Below are 24133 nucleotides of genomic sequence, written 5' to 3'. Positions count from 1 at the left end.
TTGTATAAACTACATTTTGTCAGTTCTGGACTACTGCAGAAACATGGCAGTGCAACATGTTGGAAGAGGACCCACTCCCTATGTAAATATGAAATGCTCATTTTCAGCAACAACCCAATGATTCATAGTTACAGGTAATCATATAATAATGAAAACATGGAATTATATACCATATTCCATTTCTGCTAATAGATCCCTAAATCTTACACATTGCACATTTAATCTAGATCTGCCACATCTGTAATACATGGGTAATTACCACGGACGATGCTTTCAACACATTTAAGTAAGACAGAATGAGCTGATCAGATCTCTTGCCAAGTGCTTTCCAGTCTCATTAAGCATTATAGGTGAGGACTCACAGCTGTTATGTCTGCAAAGGGAGGCTGCACAAAGTATTCAATTTCATTATAAAATCTTTTTTTTTTCAATCATTGTACTTTTATGCGTTACTTCAAAAGTAAGTTTCTGGGCCATAGGATGAGCTGGAGCTGGCAGAAGGCAGGACATACCCTGGACAGGTCATCAGTCCATCATAAGACAGACAGACATACACATTCACACCTAGGGGCAATTTAACATGTGCAAGTGGCCTAACTGCATGTCTTCAGACTGTGGGAGGAAACTAGGGTCCCCGGAGGAAACCCATGCAGACACAGGTAGAACATTAAAACTCCACACTCAGAGGCACCTGGTACCCACTGTCCCACTGGGATAAGCAATGAACAATGTTATATATCCCATTTTTTCATGGGCATTCAGTACCAACATTTGTAGAGGGCACTTTAACATCTATATATTCCTCTAAATTGGTCTTTTGTAATCAATTTTAATCTCTGGCTAGGCATCATAACTGAGGTCTATTCGCCTTTTGTCCTCTCTATTTTCTTCCAATTCTATTTTAACATTGTTATTATTATTATTATTATTATTATTATCATAAACCAGCATTTAAACCAATAAACTTGTCTTCTACTTTGGGTATCCTTCCATACATGTGATCAGTGAAACAAACCCTAGGGTGGTCCATTTTGTGTCAGTTCTAAAATCAGTGAAGAAATGTTCTATTACACCAAGTTTCAGGTTAGAAGAATAAAAAGATGCTGTAGACAGTAGAAAGTGATCAGAACACTTCCACATTCATGATCTCCATTCTGCTGAAGAGACATCATGAGTCTGTAGTGGACTTTTGACACTCTAAAAGTCAGAGGAAGCAAAGTGCAGCAGCTATTTCTGAGAAGTGACACATCAGAATGAAATGGTGGAAGGGTCTTACTTGACAATGTCAAGAGGCAGATGAGTGAAGAGATGAGTAGTAGAGTGGGTAAATGCAGAGGAGGAATGGAACATGTGTGGGATTTTAAGGGGATTGACAAGGCCTGGGCATGTTTCACTGGAACTGGTCTTTAATTTGACCTTTCACTAGCATTGGACATTTTCCATGTACGTTATGCACATTTCTCGTAGTTTACATAGTAGTAGTGGAAAGCAGAAATTTAGCAATAAAAGTGTTCATTGTGTTGACAGTAGTTGATTTGATTTAAGTACTTTACTAGTTGCATGTTAATCCTCAACATAACCACTTAAATGAGGTTTACTGAGAGCATTTCTGATGAACATTTTGTTTTTGTGAAATAATTTTAAAATGGTTAAAGTTGTAATACCTTCTGAAAGATACTAAAAAGATACTAAAAAAGTAGAAAATCTGTTTTCAGATTTTTTCTTTTTCATTTTAAAATCTGTATAAACATATAACATTTATTTTATCTGTCTTTTTGTACTAAAGGTGTTTTAGTTATACTGTCATGTAATGACTAACCCTGCAGTACAGAGGTTTTACTTAACCCTAATGAGCATTTGCTGTGAGCTTGTCATATGCTTCAAAATGACGTTAAATTGTAGGCAACAAGATGGTTAACAAAGTAATATAAGATTGACTTTTGTCATTTACACAAACAGCTCAGTGACCCAAAAAAAAAAAATAACTCTTTCACACAGATTTCTTTAAAACACTGATCAATCACTCTGGAGTTTGGTGGGAGGCCATGGCTAGGAAATGTGGTAATGTGGCCAGAAGCACACACTGCTTGACCATGTATAACAATATAACATTATATAACAAAAAGTTGTGTTAAAGTGTGCCTCATGCTACATAGATCTCCTTTACCAGAAAAATGAACTAAAGTAGGACAAAGTAACACAATTTTAATCAACAAACCAGGAAACATCCTAACTATGCTCTTTTTCACTTTTATTTCACAATAATAGGATGATAAAGGCATGCTGACATTAAACAACAACTTGTAGAGTCAGTTACCCAGAAACAAATCTCTAACAGTGGCTCTAAAAAGTATTACGGTTAGCTACAGAAGCAGTACCAATACTGCTTTCCAGTGCTAGTGTATGGAGAGTTCCTAACCTTCAGTTTTTTAGTAAATTACAATAGCAGTTATAAGTAACGATTTGTAGAAATTACCTTTTGTAAAGTACTAACATTAATGCCTCACTGCTACACTTACGACCTGCTTTACCATTTACCCTGCTAGCACCAACTAGCGGCTAAACCAGCAAGTAAATTGGCTTTTTCTTTGAAAAGCGGGACTTTCTTAGTAAAAAGATGTCTTATTACAAAGTTATAAAGTTTCCCATTCATACTTGAACCTATCTCCTCAATAATAAATGGTTCTGTTCCTTCTCAATATTTCTCTCGTCCCATTATTGAGGTCCAAGTTTACCTTTCTTTTATCTGTCCATAAGATGCTGCTCCTGAACAGTAGAGGCTTTTAGATGTTTTTGGCAAACTCAAATGTGGCGTTATTGATCTGGCCAACTGTAGATTCTACTGTCATGAACATCAATTGTTTTCTGGGCCTTTTGGTGTTTCTGAGCTCACCAGTGCATTTTTTAAAAATGTACAAAATAGTTGATTTGGTCACACCTTGTTTTTTGCTATCTTTCTGAAGGGTTTGTTTTAAATTTTCAGCCAAATGACAGATGCTAATGGCACACTTGAAATCAACTCCAGACCTTTTATCTGTTCTCTTGTAAGTGAAATAATGAGGGAATAACACACACCTGGCTATGGAAAAGTTAAGCTGTCAGATTACTTTTGAGCCTCTAAAAATGGGAGGCTGTTCATGAAAATGGTTGTAGGTCCTACCCCGTTTACCAAATTTTGATGTAAACACTAGTCTGCACTTTTAAATCATAGCACTTTGAAACAGCTAAAAATAATAACTTCCAAATATGTTCAAATATTTAAGGACCTGACTGTATTTTATATCATATTATAAGCATATTATAGCATGTTATAACATGCTAACAAGACATAGGTTTGAAAGATGAAACAAATGTGCATCTACCAATAATCTAACCTGTTATGGAACTGAAGGCAGTCATTTTTGAGATTAGTGTTGTTTTTTTTTACCTTTCTAATATTTCACTTCAGTTATTTTGCATGCAGTTTAACTCAATATTAAAGAATCACATGTGGCAGACTTGACTCAAAAAATATTTGGAGCATGATTTAGAAATTTTGCATTTGTCTCATGAAGCAAAATAAATAATATCTTGGATCCATGATGTGACCAGCCAGGCCCTTAGTGAGTTGGCGTGGAGTTATTTTTTATGTAGTATTTAAACTTTATATCCTCCTTTATGCCACCCATATTGCACCTCTGTGGTCTGGAAAGAGTTAGCCACTGCAGTACGTAGGTGTGTGAAAGTGCTTGTAGGTTGAGGAAGTGTTTGTTGGTGGGCTGCAAGTCTGTAAAAGAAATGTGTTCACTCTTTTCATATGTCTGTCAGTTCTGCAGGGAAATGGTTCTCTTTGTGTCCTTGCTCATCATTTCTTCCCTCCATTTGTCTGGTAATGTATTTATTACTATATTAATGTTTTTATGTTTTTGTACACAATTTAACCTGCTTACACATTCTTTACTGCTCTGCCTGCATAGCTAATTATACTCAATCAGAAGAATGGGCCTCATTTACCAACCGGTCTTAAGACGACATTTCCTCTTAAAACCCACTTACACAGTTTTTATGAAGATTCTGACATTTGTCAGTGTTTTCTCATTTGGGATTTGTTCTTAGGTAAGAACAGAATCTACACATGCTCAAGAGCACAAAGGTGATAACAGTTCTGTCGTTTAAGAACACGTCATGAATCTGATGTAGACTTTTTCTTAGGACCTTTCTTAAGAACACATCTTAGAAGAAACTTAGGAAGATATTAGTGAACGAGGCCCAGTGTCACTAATAAGATTGCTATAATAACTGCGGAGCTAAACTGTGAATGCGACTTTGTGCATTTCATTATTTATTCTCTCAGGTGCGATGGAGAGCAGGATTATTGGTGGAAATGAAGCTAAACCTCACTCCAGACCCTACATGGTGTCTTTTCAGATGGATAATGAACACAAGTGTGGTGGGATGCTCATCACAGAAAACTATGTGCTAACCTCAGCTCACTGTCTAAAGTAGGTTTACTTCACTGTAATATAATTTTGATTGATTTGAGATGTTAGTGTAGAGAAACTTACTGTGTCAGAACTGTTCACAGTTCACAGAGTTAGAAGTGTTAGAATGTGTTACTTTGTTATAGTTTGACAGCTAATTAAAAGGAACCAGCTGAAGAGAACAATTCATTCCTGAGTCAGACATTGCAACGCCCTATAGTTCACACAAACTAGGATCAGTAAGTCTAATGAAACCTGTGCTTGTGCAGTGGATATGAACCATCTGGGGGGAAAAAACTGGAGGTTCTGCTGGGGGCTCATAATATCAGTCGGAAAGAGCCCAGTCAGCAGAGAATTCGAGTGGAGAAATACATCATGCATCCCTCATACAAGGAGGGACAGAAGGACAGGAGCTATGATGTCATGTTACTGAAGGTATTATTGTCTCCTATTGCATCTGGTGCTTTTGTTGATTTTGTGTCAGCTCTCAGCTCAGATTTACTAAAGTTTTGCTCAGATTCCATAATTTACTCAATAAGAGCAATGGTCTTTCAGCATCCAGCACATATTTAAAATATTCAGGCTCTAACACTATGTACTACTTCTTTGTTCCTGTGTGCTGTGGCTTCTGTATGCAGTGGTTTGTAAGTAGAGGTGGATAGATTAGTTGAAATCAATACTCATGTAAAAGTATTGATACTTGCATTAGATTATTACATAAATAGAACCTTCCAAAAAATTAAGCACACTTGAGTAAATGTAACTATTAACTACTACACACCTCTGTTTGTATGTGCGCATTGGTACTGCCACCTATTGATGTAATACACTTAGAAAACTTTTAGGCTCAAAATCATCCAAACAACCTGGATGAAATTAAGCAGGGATATATACATATATTTTTATTTCACTTGGTTTCCAAAACCACTCAGCACAGAGCTCAATTTACCTCATCCAAAATGTAAGTATATTTTAAATGTAAGAAGTAAAAAAAAAATTAAAATTGCCTTATTTCATGTGTAATGATACGCAGTTGTTTGCTTTCGCAAAAGAATTGCTGACATAATTTCAATGTTAATTCCCAAACATTTTTTTTTAATTTTCACTGTTGTGTCTAAAACCTAGCAGAAGTGCAACATCCATATAAAAGTAAACAAAAAAAATAAACTATAAGGCTCAATATTATCATCTCAATATTAAATGAACTGAGCATTACAAATTCATTTAAAATCTAATCTTGTGTTTCTATGTAAAGTGTGGCTCCTCTGGTTGGGATGAGTGAAAGGGAATTTTTCACGTGGCTCAGTTACTCCCAGCAGACTGCGAAGTCCACAACTGAATACTGGTGGATTCTACAACCTAATAGAGGCAGACTGTACAACCAAGTAGAGGTGCAAATCGGTAGCTATTAACACCTCTATGGAGCAAGTTTTTTGTTATTTGTTGCACCATTCACAACTGGCACTTAGTGGCTGCTGCTCCATTTAAGGTGCATCAGAAAATTAGAAGAAGAAATAACAGATTTGGGTCATTAGTGTAGGTGACGTTATTTGATCCTCGTGTTCAACAATGTCAACACTTACCCATCAAGATTGTACTCCACTAAGACACCATACCAATTCCAACAGCTTTGCTAATGAACTATTCAAGATTGGGTAACCAAGCCAGATTTTTCCAGTTCTGAGAGCTGTTAAGAATATTATGGACTGTATTAAATAAAATTATAGAAATCATTTTTCATTATAGTATGAAATTAAACTGTATTCAGTTCATAATTTCAATATGATCTTGCAACCCCCATACTGAAAAAAATAAATGCTAAAATGCAATGGTTACACCTCTAGTTAAAATAAGGAAAAACAAGTCAACTTAATGAGTCACAGTTTGAACATGATCAAACTGTTGAACAGATGCATACATTTGCTTTTCCTACCTGGCAGAAAGAGGTCCTCATACAAAAAGCATCTGAGCCAAATTTGTGGCCATGTTGCACTGGGTATGTTATGTCTGAAATTGTGTCCTTGTTCATTTGTATGGAATTTTTTGTTGATAACCTGCTATACTGGCCACCCTTAAAGTGTTGGTAGACTGTTGCTATTTAGCACCTTTCTTAATTGTAAATATGCCCCTTAATCTGTTCCAGCTGGAGACCAAGGCCAAGGTGAACAAATATGTGAATTTCCATGCTCTTCCTAAGAAGAATAAGACGATTCCTGCCCATCAGAAGTGTTCTATAGCGGGCTGGGGTATAAAAGGATCAGGCGAGCATCAAGCATCAGATGTTCTGCTAGAAGTCACACTCAAAGTACAGTTTAACTTTGAATGCAAGAATTCATGGAGGGATTATTTTGATTCTATGTGCATGATCTGCACAGCATCGAATGGGATAAGGGCTTTTTGTCAGGTACTAAATTCTGTGACAGCACACTCCCTTAAAGCTGTGCTCTACTGTACACTACATGTTATGGTGTTTTTAAAAATAGTCGCTACAGTAGACCAAATGTTGAGGAATACTTGTTGAGGAATACTATTTATGACATTAATTTATCTAATACAGTGCCCCTGAACGTATTTGGATACTTAACAATTAACCATTGGTAGAATTGAATGAAGTTCTTTAGGTTACTTCATGAAATATTTTCACTATGGTTTTGGTTCATGACTAGCTCAGCCAAACTACTTGAAATGCCCCTTTGATCTTCACTGATGTTGCACAGACTTGTGGACATAATTTAGAGAACAGTATGAGTTATTATGAACTGCAAACACTTGTCACAATCACAGTGAAGATTTGTTCATTTTTATCACTTACAATAAATCATACAGTGCTCTAAAACACAATTCAGCAAGTCTGTACAACCTTAATGGAGATCTGAATGGGGTTTTAATGGGCTGGGTGTATTAATGGAAATCAATTGTGTTAGCAACATTGGCAGTAAAAAAAATAACAAAAAACATCATTTGGACTCTAAACATGTCATGGTGGACCAACTTCATTTGGGGTAAGTGGACAATTGTTCATATTTTTGTCAAACCATTCCTTTACTACTAAATGTTGCACAAGTGTCCAAATACCTTTTGGAGCCCACTGTGTTTATTACCAATAACAATAAATACCACTTAGAAAGTCAAGCAAGCTAATTAGTGGTAGTTACAATTGGATATGATGTAGATCAGGTTCCCATATCAGCACAGGCAACTCACCAGCAGGCAGCATTTGTGCCATACAGAAATGCATAATGTGAAAACAGAATGACAGTTTGTGAACATTCTTCTAAAACTACCTAAATCATATTTTTTTACTAATTTCCATATTTTACTTTTCTTTCTCAGGGTGATTCAGGGAGTCCTCTTATCTGTAACAAAGAGGCTCAGGGAATGGCTGCATATACATACCCTGGTGACTGTCTAAAGCGCAAGTTCCCAGAAATATACATTAAGGTAGCCTACTTCGTACCATGGATTAAGGAAGTAATTCAATCTAACTGAGAGTATTACTTGCCCATACAACATTAACCACTCCAATAAATTACATATTGCATTTAACGCGTTCTCGTCTTCTTCTTCTGAATGCCTCCTACCAAGTGTATTTTGTACTCTGCAAGGTAAACAAATCCTACAATTTCACTTACAAAATATACAGTTTCCATCCAAAAAGATTTTCATTAAAAAAAAAAAACAAAAAAAAAAAAAAACACACACTCAAAATGTCTGAGGAGGCCAATATTTAAAAATGCTCAATACAGAGCTATTTCATCATAAATCTGTCTTTATTCGTCCGTTGACTTTGCTTGCCAACACCAACGTATACATGTATACAGTCTTCTGAATTTGCTAATATAGCAAAATGCAAATTTATGAAATGGCATAAATTACAATAATCAACAACAAAAAAACTGATTTTCATCATTTCAGCAAACAACTGTGATCCTGATTCTGAGGAAGATGTGAAACAAGTAGGTTAAACTTCTCTTAAGTGAAAATGGGGAATAGTCAAATTAGACTGTTTATACATTACATAACACAAACATAGGCAATACAGGACCCTTCTTAGCAGTTTGGGGAGATATCAGGTGCCAAAAAAATATGTGGAGTCTTTCATGAACAGTAGTGAGAGGCATGTCTGAAACTGAGATGGGGTGGTATGTTTGTTAGACAAACATTACTAAAGCCACAAGCCTCTGTGGTATTTGCCCATGTTCAGTCATAGTGAAGGCTCTTGAAGTTGAAGCGCTTCCTGTCTGTAAAGCCCGTCATCTACAAGAAGACAACAAAGATGAAGAAGGAAAAAAAAAAAACACAGACAACAATGCATCACAAGAAAACTAGATCAAAACAACTGATAACAGTTGAGCACATTCATTCTGATAGATTAGTTCAGATATAGTCTAGATAAATAATCAGACAGATTATTTATAGGTCAAACAGTGGCCATGATGTGGAAACCACAATTTTTTTTTTTTTTAAATGATGCATTTGTGACCACAGGTTGTGCAGGTCAGGTTTCAGTACCACATAGTGAACCATAATCAGGACATATTCTCACCTGACTGGGGTCTCTGGTGAAGTATCTCTTCTCTATAACCTATATGAAAGTGTTAGAGTGACATCACACAATCACCAAAAACATTCGCTTCTGTTTTATATGTTACTTCTATAACATGAGGTGGACATGAATATGCAACCTGATGACTCACACACTGATCTGTGATATTTGTAAGAAGGTTTTGGCTGTTCAGGGGTACATGCAGGGCATTGTAAGGAAAAATAGTCCCTAAAGAACATTTGTACTCTTGATATATTTTTTCAAAAAAAAAAAAACATACTGAGCAATACAGCAATATTTATTGCTGTGATAAGTCACAATATGACACAATACGCTTTTCTGACCATATCATGGAGATTGTCAGTGCTTAAAACCACTTCGACAGCATGTTTGATTAAATAGAGAACATGGTTAGTCCAATTTTACTGGATTCAGTGGGGCATAATAAGTTGAATATAAATGATACTTGTGTTAAATACAAATCAACATGTTGATTCCTCATTTCTGATAGTATTTTAAAAATACGGGCTTACTTTGTCTAAATAAAATGAATATCATGACATATTCTGTATTGTAAAAAAAACTCCAGAAGAAAACATGGGTGATATTACATTTTGTCCTATTATCATTTCACATCAAACAACTCTGAATGTCTTTGTTTACATCTCAACCTTTGAATTATGCAGAATTCTACAAGATTAAAGAGAGAATATTTGCTACCTAAAGTTCATATAGCACTTTCTGGAACACTACTTGTGACCTATAGAACTGCCAGTAACAGTGTTATAGTTTCAGTATGTATCTTACTTTGTCAAAAAATCTGCTCAGTTTCACAGCATTAGATGATCCTGCAGCAAAATAACGTGGGTTTGTGCAGTCCTAAATATAAGACACCGTCAAGAAAAAAATAACAATAAATAATCATGGAAAAGAAGATAAGAAAAGCAATTCATTTCGCTTTGTACAAAAACTATGAAATGTGAATCTTTGTTTGTGAATCAACCCACCAGGTTGATCTCCTCTGCATTGAAGTCTTCTGACAGGAAGGCGGTGCGGGTCAGGACGTCATTACGTTTGTTTTCAGGTATCTGGTCATATTTGGTGCCAATAAGCAGAAGAGGGACGGGGTTCTCTGCAAACTGCTCTCTGTCATAATCCCTGTCTCAACAGAAAAGCAAACATTCTATGTATCATATACATCAAGTTGCCAGTTTATTAGGTACACTTACATGGTACCTACACTCATTAGGCATTTTATGAGGTCTGTATATACTGACAGTGACATATAGTACTATTTTAGTACTATAAGCATTTTATAGCTCCTCTTCTAGCCTTCATGGCTGCCTCTTATCTCATGTTTCAGTTTAAAGCAGGGGTTGTAAACAGTTTAGAACGTTTTGTAATTTTCCAATTCAAATGCAACCAATTTAACAGCTAACTGCCAGGAAAATCATCAAACTGTGCTGGATAGATTAGGGCTGGACAATTTGAGGAATATATCTGACTGTGTTTTTGCTAATCAGTATTCTGATTTGTAATTTAAATGTGATCAATTTTTATAAATATATTTTATAAAAGTACCAGCACATCCATTTTTTAAAACTTGAATGCTGAAGTGTGTTAGACCACCAGTTTGCAAGCCCGCCTTATTCAGTTAAACATCCCAACAACATTGTACCCTTTTAAATTGTGGTTTTAATATAAAAGCGATAAGTCATTCATGCCTCTGACAGATCCCCTCAAACATATCACAAACAGTCCCTAAACACCTGGGTATTCATCAGCATCACTGCTGAGAATAGTCCATAACCCATTGACTGAGGCTGTCTTACCCATTGGACACAATGACCCCCGTAGGAGAGGAGTCTTTATTTAATGCCTCCATTGACCAGCGATAAAGATTCTGGGAGGACTTCTTGTTGGTTAGATCATGGACTAGAATAATGCCTGTAAAAAATGCAATTAAAAAAAAAAAAAAAAACATTAATAAATTATTATTGGAGGACCAGATTATGTTGTAACACACACACCATTCAAATTTAGTGATATCAGTTTTGTGAGAGCTGTAGTGATAATGATTAACAAGCAATATACTGTTCAGTCTTGGATTAGACTGTGATTCTCAAGTCAGACTCCTGGAGTATGAAAAATGTGAAATGAAAAACGTGAAATGCTACATACACATGACATTACTTTCCCATAGTGAAATGCAGAATATGTGCCAAAATTAAAACCAAACCCTCTATTACATTGTCTTATCATCATGTGACTGAAAAATAATGCAGGGGAATTTGCATTTTAAATACAAAATGCTGAATTCATGTCAGAATTCACTACATTGTTTTCTACTGCTAAATGTTTCTAATGTTAAATCAATATAATGGATCTTTTACTTTTCATTGTTCCATGTTTTCAGCATGCACAGTTCAGATACAATCTCATATGTGCACTGCATTTAATTGTTTTGGTTGCATTTCACTGAGACAAAGTACAAAAAAGAGGTCAAGTGACAAGAAAACAATACAGGCTTTGCTTTTCGTTTTGGCACATATTCTGCATGCAATGTGTGCACTGTATTTCACTGTTTTCACTGTTATGGTTGCATTTCAATGAGAAAAATCAGTTTAAAGTACTGCAAGGTGGAAAACAATATAGTTGTGCATTAATGAAATTTTAAAGTGGATTTAAGGTGCAAAATACAGAGGGTCCTAGGGGGGTCTGGGACCTTGTAAATAATCTTTTGGACCCCACAAACTTCTGTAAAGAGAAGTAAAATATATATATATATATATATATATATATATATATATATATATATATATATATATATATATATATATATATATATATATATATGATGTTATGCTGTCTGTTAGACACTCAAATACAAAAATACAAATTCAGGTAAAGCTTATTGCTTAGCTGCTTCATGCACACTCTGCTTTCCTCGCACAATCCAAAGACATGCAGTCAGGCCAACTGGACATGGTAAATCGTCCCTAGGTGTGTGTGAGTGAATGTGTATGTCTGTCTGTCTGCCCTGTGATGGACTGGAGACCTGTCCAGGGTGTATCCTGCCTTTCGCCCGACGACTGCTGGAATAGGCTCCAGCTCCCCCCCGTGACCCAGAAGGAGAAGCGGCTTAGAAGAAGACTTGTGTGCTTCACACACAATCGGCGATCTTATGTCTGTGGTATTCTTAACTAAATAAAGATGCAGAACTGGTCGGCCTCAGGGTGGTGCTGTAGCAAACTGAATCACCCTCTGGGTGGTTCAAAGCCTAGCAGCTGTAACTATGCCTGGGATACGCAATACATCATAGCATATTTGTAAATCTGAGAAAATCTCCAATTTTCCATGAGTTTAGTGGAAAGTGTAAATTGGTATTTACTCTTTTTTTTACTCTATGTATTCTGCATCTCCCTGCGATGGACTGGCGACCTGTCCAGGGTGTATTCTGCCTTCCGCCCGAAGACTGCTGGGATAGGCTCCAGCACCCCCCGCGACCCTGACGGAGAAGCGGCTTGGAAAATGGATGGATGGATGGATGGATTCTGCATCTCACTATAGAAAAGTAGTGTCATATCTACATAAGAGAACCTATGTATGTTCCAGTGTGTTGTGATTTTCTGCAGTGGACCAACTCTAGAATACACTGCTATGTTTTTTTTCATTGTTGTTATATTGCCTGTATATATGATTTTGATACTTTACCATTAACTGAATTGTAGAAAACTGCTCTGGTACTTTTAACACTACTGGCACTTCCAACAGACCCTCCAACATCCCACAGTTCAATGTAATAGGTCTTCTCCTCTGGGGTGCCCTCTTTATAGTCATGAACCTGCATGGCACAACCATATTACTGGTAAGAGATTTTATATCATTTTGTTTTTTGAATAAATAAAATGTATAGATGTATATATTTCATGTGCAATATGTATAAAATAGTTTGATGTATTTGTAATTGTTTTGTATTTTTTAACATAAACATGTTCTGAAATACTTGTTTCTCAATAAAGTTAGTTATAAAAGCAAAACCATTAGCATGAATTTGTGTGTGTATTCGACATTACAGCCTTATATACAACTGGACAGGTGCACATTCAACCCTAATAAGGTATTAACCTTACCCTAACGTCCACAGAACAGCCCACTGTCCATGAAGGATTTCCTAACACTTGGTTTTGGCACAACAGATGAACTAAAGATGATTTCCCAACGCCTGCAAGCACACAGTCATTATAAAGTCATGCAAGAAGTCAAGACCGCAGCAAAGTACAGCTCGACTATTATTACATGACATAACACAGTTGGCTTCTTAGCAAGCAGTTTGAGCTAGCCGATTAGTTTCTTATTGGAGATGTTCTGGACAATCTAGAAGATCGTGTAATAAAACACGATATGCTTATAATAAATAATTACAGCTATATTACGTGTCTTACCAGAATCTCCTAAGACCAACACTTTCACTCTGTCAAGCGATGCCATTGTTATTTCCTATATCACTAACAACGTTGTGCAGGCAAATAAAAGGACTTCCTCTCAGAGAGCAAAATAAAAGTATAGTTAACGTAAGAATTTAAGCATTTATTATTATTTAACTGTATAGCAACAATTTCGTTGTTATTTTGATTTTATTTTGGATTAGTTATCCACAGTGCATAGTAGACATACAATATTATTTTATGTGTCTAATTTCAGCCCTATTCATTCTGATGCCTGTAAAGACTTTTATCTCGTCTCCAGCCAGTCAGTAGGACGACAGGAGGCGTGTCCTGAGTACGAACAGGAAGAGGTCACTGCTAGACTACACACAGAAAGCCGGTGTGTTTTACCTCACTTCTGGAAGAAAGCAAGCCCTATGGCCGTGGGAGTGATGAAACTATCGAGTATATGCTGCCTGCTCTTGTATTTAATTGCGACAGTGCTTGCAGGGTAGGTGGTGTTAGTATTTTATTCGCCGGTTTTGTGTTTCTCCGCTGTATAAAGCGAGTCGCTGAGCTGGTACACATGTTCCTCTGTGATTGGTCTGCGCCGCTCCACTATCCTTACATGCGTGCTACAGTGGAGGGGGATCAAAGCCATTACCCGGTTCTTAATCTCTCTCTGGTAAACACATATGCGACAGCTCAAAATGAACAAAATGATTTATTTCGTGATCTGAGTGTAACGTAGACTGGCCTGTTTAAATGTAATTTGGCCGTGAGTTTGGTCGTAAAGCTGGCTGGATAGTTAACATAGTTGGACGGTCGTATGCTGTGTATCCCATTTTCCCCAGATAACCTGTTAAACAGGATGCACAAAAATACTTTTGTCCCACACCGTGTAGTGATCTTCACCGTCTCACAAGCACAGTTTGTAATTTTTTTTTATCCCTTCAGGAGAGATTTCTACAAGATCCTTGGGGTTAGCAGATCAGCATCTGTTAAAGACATCAAGAAAGCTTACAGAAAGTTGGCACTGCAACTTCATCCTGACCGAAACCAAGATGACCCTAATGCCCAGGACAAATTTGCAGACCTCGGAGCAGCTTATGAGGTGTGTTGGTCTTCTACGCTACCTTAACATTAGGTGCTATAACAGGTGTGCTTTTACAATGGCTTGGTGCATTAACGTGTACATTATCGTTGAACTGTACCGCCTGTAAAGTTCAGCACATTCAGCAGTTTCTAAACATAAATATTTTTTAACGTTAAAATAAGTCTGTTTGTATGTCACTGCACTAAACATCCACGAGCCTTCTGTGACAGGCGTGATTTCGTTGGTTGGGAAACCACGGACGAATTTGATTGGTGCAGAGAAATGTGTGGCTCATTCTGATTGGTTTAAACGCCAGCTGACCGGTAACGTTACGCCCGAAAATAGGACGTGGGCCTTTAGCGGTGTTTGTAAAACTACTTGAAAAGTACTGAGTACATGAACGCAAATTAAAACAAATCAAGAAAATAGATCATTTAGACGTTAAATGTCGGTTTAAACGTTTAAATAAAGGAATAAAAACGTATTAGACTGTTCTAAAACGATTAAACGTGTTTTGATGAGGAAGGACAGCAGTCTCAGACCATTTAATGAATTAAATAACCTCAGTAAGCTGTGCTTGGTTGAACTCAGGTGCTCTCGGATGAGGAGAAAAGGAAACAGTATGATGCTTATGGTGAGGAAGGACTGAAGGAAGGCCATCATAGCTCACATAGTGATATCTTTTCCAGGTAAGCATATAAACGTCTTTTTGGATATAAACAAATTTTTGGAATTTATTGGATTTTTGAAACGTCAAGACTTGTTGGGGAATTTATTCAATTTTATTTCTATATTTGTAGTCATTGATTGACAAATATGCAACATGTCTGGATGAAACATCTGTGATAATGTGTAATAATTCAGTTATTCATTATTCCTTTTTTACTCTTGGTTTTAGTTTGCTAAATTGTCAATCATTGTATCTAATATTAATACCTAATTGATATCTAATAGGTCTGGAGTTGCGTTACACTTCATTGCTTTAAGGATTGTTTAAGAAATGTTGAATATATCACTGCCTAATTTTAACACCTAGTGTTTACATAAATCTTGACACCCAAATGTTTCTTTTTTGTCTTTGGTGCAGCTTCTTTGGGGACTTCGGGTTTATGTTCGGTGGAAATAGGCAGCAACAGGACCGGAACATTCCGAGAGGAAATGACATCATACTTGACCTTGAAGTTACGCTGGAGGAGGTTTATTCTGGAAATTTTGTAGAAGTAAGTAATAGCTGAATAAGGTGTGAGTGTGAGAGTGTGTGTGAGTGTGTGTGTGTAACATTTTTCTCCTGTTTTATAAAGTAGTACATTTTATTTCATAAGTGTGTCTGCTTTGTGTGTAAACTGTGCAATATGTGAACTTCTAATTAAGACAAGCTGATTTCAAATCATGTCTTTATTTCTTTTACCAATGCAATGTAAATATTATAATATAAATATTTCCAAAAATCTGAAAATGACCACTCTGATATTAAACCAAATAATGGTATTTGGATGTAGGGATTGATGAATAGCTGAATAGCTCAATAACCTACTTGAAATCTAGTTGTGAATAGGTCCAACAATAAAATTTGAACTGAACAATAATATTATAGTTTACTGTAGTCAGAACAAAACTGCATATCTACAAAATGGTAACTGTACAGGAGAAGAAAAATAACTTGCCTTACTTTCTATGTAAGTCAGTGAAACCACTTTTTTTTTTCAAAGTAGTTTTGGGCCATTTCTTTTGGTCCAGTCATCATAAAATCTGAATACAATGTAAAGAGCAACAGACATTTACAAAAATGCAAAAACTGGAAAAAAAAATGGAGACAAAAGTTTTATATGGCTTTATAATGTTTGATATATGGACCCAGATGTCAAGGTACTCTCTTTTTCCAGCTGCCATTTTGAATTATTTATCCAGCTCTTGCTGTCAAATAGAATGCTTCTATCTGTGCTTCTCAGTCACAAATTCATCACCAGTGTATGCTACGAACCAGGGGTTTAAGTGCTTTATTTTAATAATATAAGTACACAGCCAAGACACTGTGTGTTGTATACCCTCTTTTTGCATGATTGCCTACTGTGGGCACCTTCAAAACAAAAATACAGAAGTTCTGCAAAAGACTGACATTAAACATGTGATGCTCTCCAATTTCAAAATCTGTTTAAATTTTAAAAGGGGTACACCTGGCTTTAGTGGTGTTACAGCAGGGAAGCTATGTTGTATCATCTTGTACTTGGTGCTGTGTTCTACTTTCAGTGTTTCTTCCTTAACACATCTCTTCTTCTCTCACGTTCGCTCCTCTTTCACTGTGTAGGTAGTGCGAAACAAGCCTGTTGCTAAAGAGGCTCCAGGCAAAAGGAAATGCAACTGCCGCCAGGAAATGAGAACTACACAGCTCGGACCAGGCCGCTTCCAGATGACACAAGAAGTTGTCTGTGATGAATGCCCAAACATTAAGTAGGTCTAACGTCCACCTTTCTCAGCTAATGATTTTTTGATGTAAAATTTCAGTTTGATCTAAATCTTTAATTTGCTAAGAGACTGGATTAAACGGCATTCCTAACATTTTGCAGGCTTGTGAATGAAGAGAGGACACTAGAGGTGGAAATTGAGCAGGGAGTGAGAGATGAAATGGAGTATCCCTTCATTGGTGAAGGTACAGACATTGATCATTTATCATACTCCAATGATTTGGGATGCCATTTGTGTCCCACTGATATTATACTTTGTATATGTATGCAAAGATAAAGGACATTAAATAAATATAGATAGATATAATAAGAGTCCTTCACAGCCACTGATGTGCATGTTTCAGATAAATGAAGCATGAATGAAACTTTATCTACGTCACTTAGAAAACTGCCTTTTGGCCATCCCAGTTCAGTAAAATTGCATTTTACCATGGAATATAACCATTAAGATATTTAGTAATGTAACATTTATGCATTCATTTGCGAATCAATTTAAATCTGATGCTCAAAGCTTTTTTTAATGCGTCATCCATTATTGGTAATGAAAACGTACATTTTAATTTTGGCCAAATGAGGTCACTCTGAAAGCATAACCTTGTTATCCAAATTATAGATTGAAAGTATACTATTCACTTTGAACCATATGTATTTTATATAAAGTGTTAGAATGTCATTAATATTCTTATTCCATTAGCACAGATTCTAATAAACCACATTGTGCTTTTTGCTAATTCTGTGATAGAAGACTGTTACTTTCAGTCCTGTTACTCATTTAAGGTACTCAGAAGCCATGTAAAGGGAAAAAAGATATTGTTCCTGTGATGGTTTATTACATTTTTTGAATGGTTGAATGTATGTTTTCCTAGATTTAATTAATCATATTTAATTTATTTTTATGCAGGTGAACCACACATTGATGGAGAACCTGGAGATCTTCGCTTCCGCATCAAAGTCTTAAAGTAAGTAGGAATAGGAGGGTTATCAGCTTGAATGATATACTACTGTATAACCCAATTATAATAATACTACTTCAAATTTCAGCAATTCATGGTACTATGTGTGATTTACTATATTTTTAAAAGAATAGTGTTGGAAGTAAATAGTACTGATGGGTTATTAATGAGTGAATCAACTCTTTAAGTGCCTGTTCCTGGTCGTGAGACCTATCACTGTGAAAAGTTCAGATCCAGCATACCTGGCTCTAATATTCAGATGCCTCTCAAGGCCTTTATTACCTTAATGAGGTGGTTTTGATTAAATTTGAAGTTAAACTCTGCAGAGTGGCAGATTTTTAGGACCAGGATTAGGCACCCCTGGCATATCCTGTGTCCAATACTTCTTAAAAATAATCCAGTTAAAAGGATATATGTTTTAAAACATGGAATTTTTTGTTGATTAGTTCCGTATAAGGTGGTATAACAATAAACGCAGTTAAATGATGGATAACATTGCTAACTAATTTTTGAAGCCGAAAGATCTGGGTCTTCTTTGAAGAGCTGAGCCATTTTGTCTGACTTATTAAAAAGAGCCAGAATGCCCATTACTAGTGAATAAACCCACAGCGATATGTTTATGTACTGTAGTTATGAGTAGTGGTGTAGGGTATAATTGTGAAATTAAATTGCGGTTTAATTTTTTTGATTATATAAATAGTGGTTCATTTAAAAGTATCAGTATAATTTGTGGTTAAATGATATCAGTGACTTTCCTGTATTGTCTAAGTATACTATCTACCCTTATATGGATTAATAGATCATTAAAAAAAATCAAGAGGGGAATTCATAAAAACAGTGATTTGATCTGAAAAATTTAAATACTGTCTTATACAAAAGATTGGGCGCTCCTGGTCAAATTATATTTTTGTTCATTTTTTAAGTGAAATTAAGTTAATATGTCCTCTGCAGGGAACGAATTTAAATTTGGCATTTTCTATAGTGATCTACAGTCAATAGAGCACTATTTTTATTTATTAGCTGAGCTTAAAATAAAAAAAAAAACGTAAAAATATAAACATATGAAACATAAAAAAAGTGAAATGTAAAATGTGCCATAACATTTGCAAAGGCCAATGTTGTTAAATCAAGCAAAGAAACAGTAACAGGGCATAAAAATGTGCAGAAGTGGGTTCCCTGTAGTGGATGTTTCACTCAGCAATTCAGGGGTGTAAAACTTTTGCGAATGACTCTAAATCAAGGCTATTTTGGGAATCGTATTGTTAAGCTTTTACCTTTTGCTCTGTAGGCCCTTTCATTCAAATTCTTTCAGTATTTCTGGTGAAGATAACACTCTGTGATTGACTGAAAAGATGTATGTCCTAGTGTTTAATTACTCTGTATGTTTTGTGCTCTAGACACCCACTGTTTGAGCGCAGAGGTGATGACCTGTACACAAACGTCACCATCACTCTGGTAGAGGCTCTGGTTGGCTTTGAAATGTACATCACGCATTTGGATGGTCACAAGGCAAGTGTCATTACAACTCAGGCTGTTCACTCTTATGTCTAGTATTCTGGTGTTATAGAAGTTGCCCAAAATCATACATTATGCTGCTTCTGGTTTTTGCAGGTTCACATTGTTAGGGATAAAATTACCAAGCCTGGAGCCCGAATCTGGAAGAAGGGAGAAGGACTTCCCAACTTTGATAACAACAATATCCGTGGATCACTTATAATAACATTTGATGTAGACTTCCCCAAGGAACAACTTGATGACCAACAGAAAGATGGTATGGACAAAGCAAGAAGTTTATAGATTTACACTGTATGGCCAAGGGCATGTGGATACCTGACCATCACACCTAAAGTGCGCATGCCATTCCAAAACCATGGTCATTAATATGGAGTTTGGATAGGCTTCCCACAAGTCTTTGGAGTGTGTTTCAGTCAAAAGAGCATTTCTGAGCTTTGGCACTGATGATGAGAAGGCCCGACACACAGTTCACATTCCAGTTCATCGATTCACTGGGGTCGAGGTCAGGGCTGTGTAGGTCACTGGAGTGAAGTGTTGCCACAAAGTTGGAAGCATGTAATTATCTAAAATGTCTTTGTATGCTGTAGCATTAACATTACTGGAACTAAAGGGCCCAAACCTTGAAAAACAACCCCAGGTGTTCCCACCAGAAAAAAAACAGCCCCATTATCCTTTACACCTCTCCAGCTGAGGCTTGGCATTCTGAGTAGTGGTCTTAGGCTTGTGTGCAGGTGCTCAGCCATGGAAACCCATTTCAGGAAGCTGAATTATTGTGCTCATGTTTCCAAAGGCAGTTTGGAACTGGCAGTTTGGTAATGAGTGATGCAGCAGAGCATAGGCAGTTTTTATGGGCTACACGCTTTAGCAAATGGCTGAGCTGTTGATGCTTCTAGCTTCTATTTCACAATAATAGGAATAATAGGAGTTACATTTGACTGGGGCAGATCCTGAAAGGGCAGAAATTTCATGAACTGACTTGTGGTAAAGGTGGCATCCTATGACAGTACCTTGTTTAAATTCAACAAGCTCCTCAGTTCGTCCCATTGTATTACTGTTTGTCTATGGAGACTGCATGGTTATGTGCTTAATTTTATACACCTGTTAGCAGTGGGTGTGGCTGAAGAACCTGAACTAAATAATCATGAGGGGTGTCCAAATAGTTTTGGCAATATAGTGCAGAAGTTAGAAAACCTGCATGTTACAAATGATGGTGCTTAAATTTGTTTGTAGTTACACTATACATACAACCACAATTCTACTTGCATTCCTGTTTCCTTCACTTGTACTGTTTGGACTGTAACATGTCATACATGTAATGCTTCTGTTTCTGTGCGCAGGTATAAGGCAGCTGTTGAAGCAGACTCCATCTCAGAAGGTTTATAATGGCCTACAGGGATACTGACACCAGCCAACAAAATCAGGACTGATTAAACTGTCACGTTCCATACACCACACACAAACAATGCTCACTGGCACACTCAGAGAAACCAACATCAAGGGTTTATTTATTTTTCGTAGACTGTACTCAGGATAGGTTGATTGTATGTGTGGATTTTTATTTTATGATTTGGGATTTTCTTTTTAAATCTTTTTTTTTCCTCTTTGAGGTGTGGTTATTGAACACAATTTTATATTTTTTTCATGCCCAAATTATTTTTTTCTTTTTTGAATAACATTTTCAATGCCTTTCTGATTGCAATTTAAATCTTAATGCATTACAGTTTAAGTGAACATTTAATAGATTTTTCCTTACCGGTCAGCCTGGACTGCAACAACAGAGGGAAATGAGAGAGACTGAGGCTTCATATCAGAGGACACTATAGAAATACCTGCCTCTGTTACTGTTCATCTTCAGGGCCGAGTATTTCTCTTTTTCTAGATTTTCCAAATGGATGTTTATTTGTAGATTTTTATCCTATCCTGTTTCACCTTTGACTGTTGTTTTATTTTTTCTTTTTGGTCAAACTTATTTGTCGCCTCACTTTTCATTCTCAATTTTTGCTCTTGGTCATCTTTTCCTTAAGAGGCATTTTCATAGAGGTGGGGATCAGACTGATTGAGATTTTTTTGACTGGTGGGGGTTTTTAAAATGTTGGACATTGCCCCTCTCTCTACGACCCTTCTGATGTTCAAATCTCTGCATCTCCTCTTGTTAACGGTCACCTGCCACATCAAGCCGGTATGACTTGACCAGTGAGAAAGGGACTAGTGCACTAAAATTGCCCAGATGCCCAGTTTGAGGAAAGTGTGTGAGAGTTTGTGATTTTCAAATGAAGACCTCAATTAAAAGTTTCTAATGGTGTTTCAAATTGGCTTTCTATGAAACATTTTACTGCATGTGTCCATTGGATGTTTTTCACTGTTTGTCCACATGTCTAGAACAGGGTTAGGTTTATTTAAGTTAGTTTGATTGTATAGACATGCAGAAATGGGGTTAATAATCTGCAGTGACAAATGTAGGCTAGTTATGTGCAAAATTATTTTGTAGACCCTGGCAGTGCCTTAAATGTGTAGACAGTAAATTCAACATTAGAGACCAGAAGGCTACATCGATGGCACCTGACATTTGAAGCAAAACTACAGTAGCATTTACTGGCGCACTTTTAAAAAATATAGTTTGGCCACAAAAATGTCAAATTGATACAATCTTCTCCTTTTTACTAATGTAGATGATGAACCTAGATATGTTTTATCTCTAAAGTAATATGTAATATAATGGTCAAGGTTAGCATCATGCATACTTCATTCCTAATCATCTTACATTTGCATTAAAGTTCCTAGTTAATCTCAAATATATATTCTTTTGTCCGTTTTCATAGAAAGCCATTTCATATGTTGTCATATACCATATAACCGAGTCTTTTTGAGATTACTTGATGATCTGATGCAGTCTGGGGCAAGTGTGTGGTGAAGTATACAGTTTGCACAGTGCTAAACATGTGGCTATAAGGTTTTATTACTTGTTAGGTAGACTTGTAACGTCAGGGAAAACCTAAAAAAGCGCTCTTCACACACCCAGTGGTCTCACTACTAGCACTATGTAGTGTGACCACACTGGGGCCACATCTACATGAGCTTGTTGACATGCCGTTACAAAACCATGGGCAGTAATTTGGAGTTGCCCCCCCTTTGCAGGTATTACAGCTTCCACTCTTCTGGGAAAGCTTTCCACAAGATATTGGAGTGTGTCTGTCGGAATTTGTGCCCATTCAGTCAAAAGAGCATTTGTGAGGTCAGACACTGATGTTGGACAAGAATATCTGGCTCACAATTGATCTTCCAGTTCATCCCAAAACTGTTCAGTGGGGTTAAGGTTAGAGCTCTGTGTTGGCCACTGGAGTTCCTCCACACCAAACCTGTCAAAGCATATCTTTATGTGCAGGAGCACAGTCATGCTGGAACAGGGAAGGGCCTTTCCTAAACTGTTTCCACAAAGCTGGCAGCATATAATTGTCTAAAATGTTTTTGCATGCTTAACAAATCATTAACATTATCCTTCACTGTAACTGTACCCCTGAAAAAGAGCCCCAGCCCATCATCCCTCCTCCAACAAACTTTATTGTTGGCACTATGCATTCTGATAGATAAGGTTCTCTTGACATATGCCAAACGAATGATGTGTGATTTATCGCTTCAGAGAACACATTTCCAATGCTTCAGAGTGGCGGTGTGTTGTACACCACTCCACCTGACTCCTGGCATTGCACATGTTGTTGCTTCAGGATGTAATCCGGAACTCAGGGCAGAAATTTCATAAACTGACTTGTGGCAAAATTGTCCTGTGACAGTGCCACATTTAAAGTCACTGAGCTCTTCATAGCACGTTTGTACTGCAAATGTTTGTCTATGGAGATTACATGGCTTTGTGCTTGATTTTATACACCTGTTAGCAATGGGTATGTATGTATGAAACATCTAAACTCAGGATATTTTCCACATACTTTTGGCCATAAAGTGTATACATAACATCCTGGTTATGCAACTGTCAGCCTTCAAACACATCTTGGCTGAATACATTTGAGGTAACGGGAAATTGTGTGAATATGAATTTTAACTAATCTATTGCTGTATAATCTCTGGTTTCCTCCCACAGTCCAAAAACATGCAGTCAGGCCAGTTGGACTTGCTACATTGCCCCTAGGTGTGAGTGTGTTAGTCAATGTGTCTGTCTGTCTGCCCTGCATTGGACTGGCGACCTGTCCCGGGTGTATCTTGCATTCCACCCGATAACCGCTGGGATAGGCTCCAGCACCACTCCGCGACCCTGAAGGAGAAGCGTCTTAGAAAATGTGTGTGTGTATTGCTGTATAAAGTCATCAGGTGTTATTAGAAATACACTAGTGCATCTGAATCAAGCAGAGGTGCACAAGCCCAGCCATGTCATGTGCATACATGGCTGTTAACAACAAAGCTACACTAGTATGCTCATATAGTTGGAGATCCATAGCAGAGCATCACACTGACTTTTTTACATTCTAAAAATGTTTTCTGAGAAAACATGATGCATGGGTATTTCCTTTAAGTGAGGATACACCCTCTACCCCCTAGGGAGGGGCTATCAGAACAGAGAGAAAAGAGGCCGGTATGTCGTTAAACAGCTTTTTCTGCCTCACAAGATCTGCCACACACTATGCAAAACATGGAACACAAAATAAATTGTGGAAAAGACTTCAA

The 24133-nt window shown here is 36.9% G+C and overlaps 3 protein-coding genes across 4 annotated transcripts; 2 read left to right on the top strand and 1 right to left on the bottom strand.

Moving 5' to 3' along the window:
• Positions 1-3770: 3770 nt before the first annotated feature.
• LOC108432593 (granzyme B-like) lies at positions 3771-8006 on the top strand. 2 transcript variants are annotated; one of them, XM_017706547.1, is made up of 5 exons: positions 3771-3868; positions 4334-4481; positions 4730-4895; positions 6604-6765; positions 7794-8006. In XM_017706547.1, exons 1-5 carry the CDS (start codon positions 3778-3780, stop codon positions 7947-7949), a joined length of 723 nt encoding a protein of 240 aa, XP_017562036.1. In that variant the 5' UTR covers positions 3771-3777; the 3' UTR covers positions 7950-8006. The 2 variants fall into 2 exon arrangements, with proteins under 2 accessions (XP_017562036.1, XP_017562034.1); XM_017706545.1 differs by having other exon boundaries at positions 6604-6864.
• A 205-nt stretch (positions 8007-8211) lies between these two features.
• rabl3 (RAB, member of RAS oncogene family-like 3) lies at positions 8212-13537 on the bottom strand. Its single transcript, XM_017706548.1, has 8 exons — positions 13452-13537; positions 13140-13231; positions 12721-12850; positions 10839-10953; positions 10014-10164; positions 9814-9885; positions 9007-9045; positions 8212-8717 (listed from the first exon to the last, which is right to left on the bottom strand). Exons 1-8 carry the CDS (start codon positions 13495-13497, stop codon positions 8661-8663), a joined length of 702 nt encoding a protein of 233 aa, XP_017562037.1. The 5' UTR covers positions 13498-13537; the 3' UTR covers positions 8212-8660.
• Positions 13538-13790: 253 nt separating this feature from the next.
• On the top strand, positions 13791-21791 carry dnajb11 (DnaJ heat shock protein family (Hsp40) member B11). The gene is made up of 10 exons (XM_017706544.2): positions 13791-13944; positions 14391-14547; positions 15121-15218; positions 15617-15749; positions 16835-16977; positions 17094-17176; positions 17893-17950; positions 19342-19453; positions 19556-19715; positions 20797-21791. Exons 1-10 carry the CDS (start codon positions 13871-13873, stop codon positions 20859-20861), a joined length of 1083 nt encoding a protein of 360 aa, XP_017562033.1. The 5' UTR covers positions 13791-13870; the 3' UTR covers positions 20862-21791.
• Positions 21792-24133: the final 2342 nt, after the last annotated feature.

Source organism: Pygocentrus nattereri, chromosome 6, assembly GCF_015220715.1.
Source record: "Pygocentrus nattereri isolate fPygNat1 chromosome 6, fPygNat1.pri, whole genome shotgun sequence".
In the NCBI taxonomy this organism is placed as follows: Eukaryota; Metazoa; Chordata; class Actinopteri; order Characiformes; family Serrasalmidae; genus Pygocentrus; species Pygocentrus nattereri.
This window is presented reverse-complemented; position numbering and strand designations above follow the sequence as displayed.

Bases quoted from the DNA above. Each gene is read 5' to 3' on its own strand.
- LOC108432593 (XM_017706545.1), top strand. From the start codon at position 3,778: ATGTGTTCACTCTTTTCATATGTCTGTCAGTTCTGCAGGGAAATGGTT. The intron at 3,869-4,333 runs GTAATGTATTTA...TTATTCTCTCAG, and splicing joins TTCTTCCCTCCATTTGTCTG to GTGCGATGGAGAGCAGGATT. The intron at 6,865-7,793 runs GTACTAAATTCT...TTTCTTTCTCAG, and splicing joins GGATAAGGGCTTTTTGTCAG to GGTGATTCAGGGAGTCCTCT.
- rabl3 (XM_017706548.1), bottom strand. From the start codon at position 13,497: ATGGCATCGCTTGACAGAGTGAAAGTGTTGGTCTTAGGAGATTCTG. The intron at 9,886-10,013 runs GTGGGTTGATTC...TCTTATATTTAG, and splicing joins ATGCAGAGGAGATCAACCTG to GACTGCACAAACCCACGTTA. The intron at 8,718-9,006 runs GTGAGAATATGT...GTCTTCTTGTAG, and splicing joins TCACCAGAGACCCCAGTCAG to ATGACGGGCTTTACAGACAG.
- dnajb11 (XM_017706544.2), top strand. From the start codon at position 13,871: ATGGCCGTGGGAGTGATGAAACTATCGAGTATATGCTGCCTGCTCTTG. The intron at 15,219-15,616 runs GTAAGCATATAA...TCTTTGGTGCAG, and splicing joins CATAGTGATATCTTTTCCAG to CTTCTTTGGGGACTTCGGGT. The intron at 19,454-19,555 runs GCAAGTGTCATT...TGGTTTTTGCAG, and splicing joins CGCATTTGGATGGTCACAAG to GTTCACATTGTTAGGGATAA.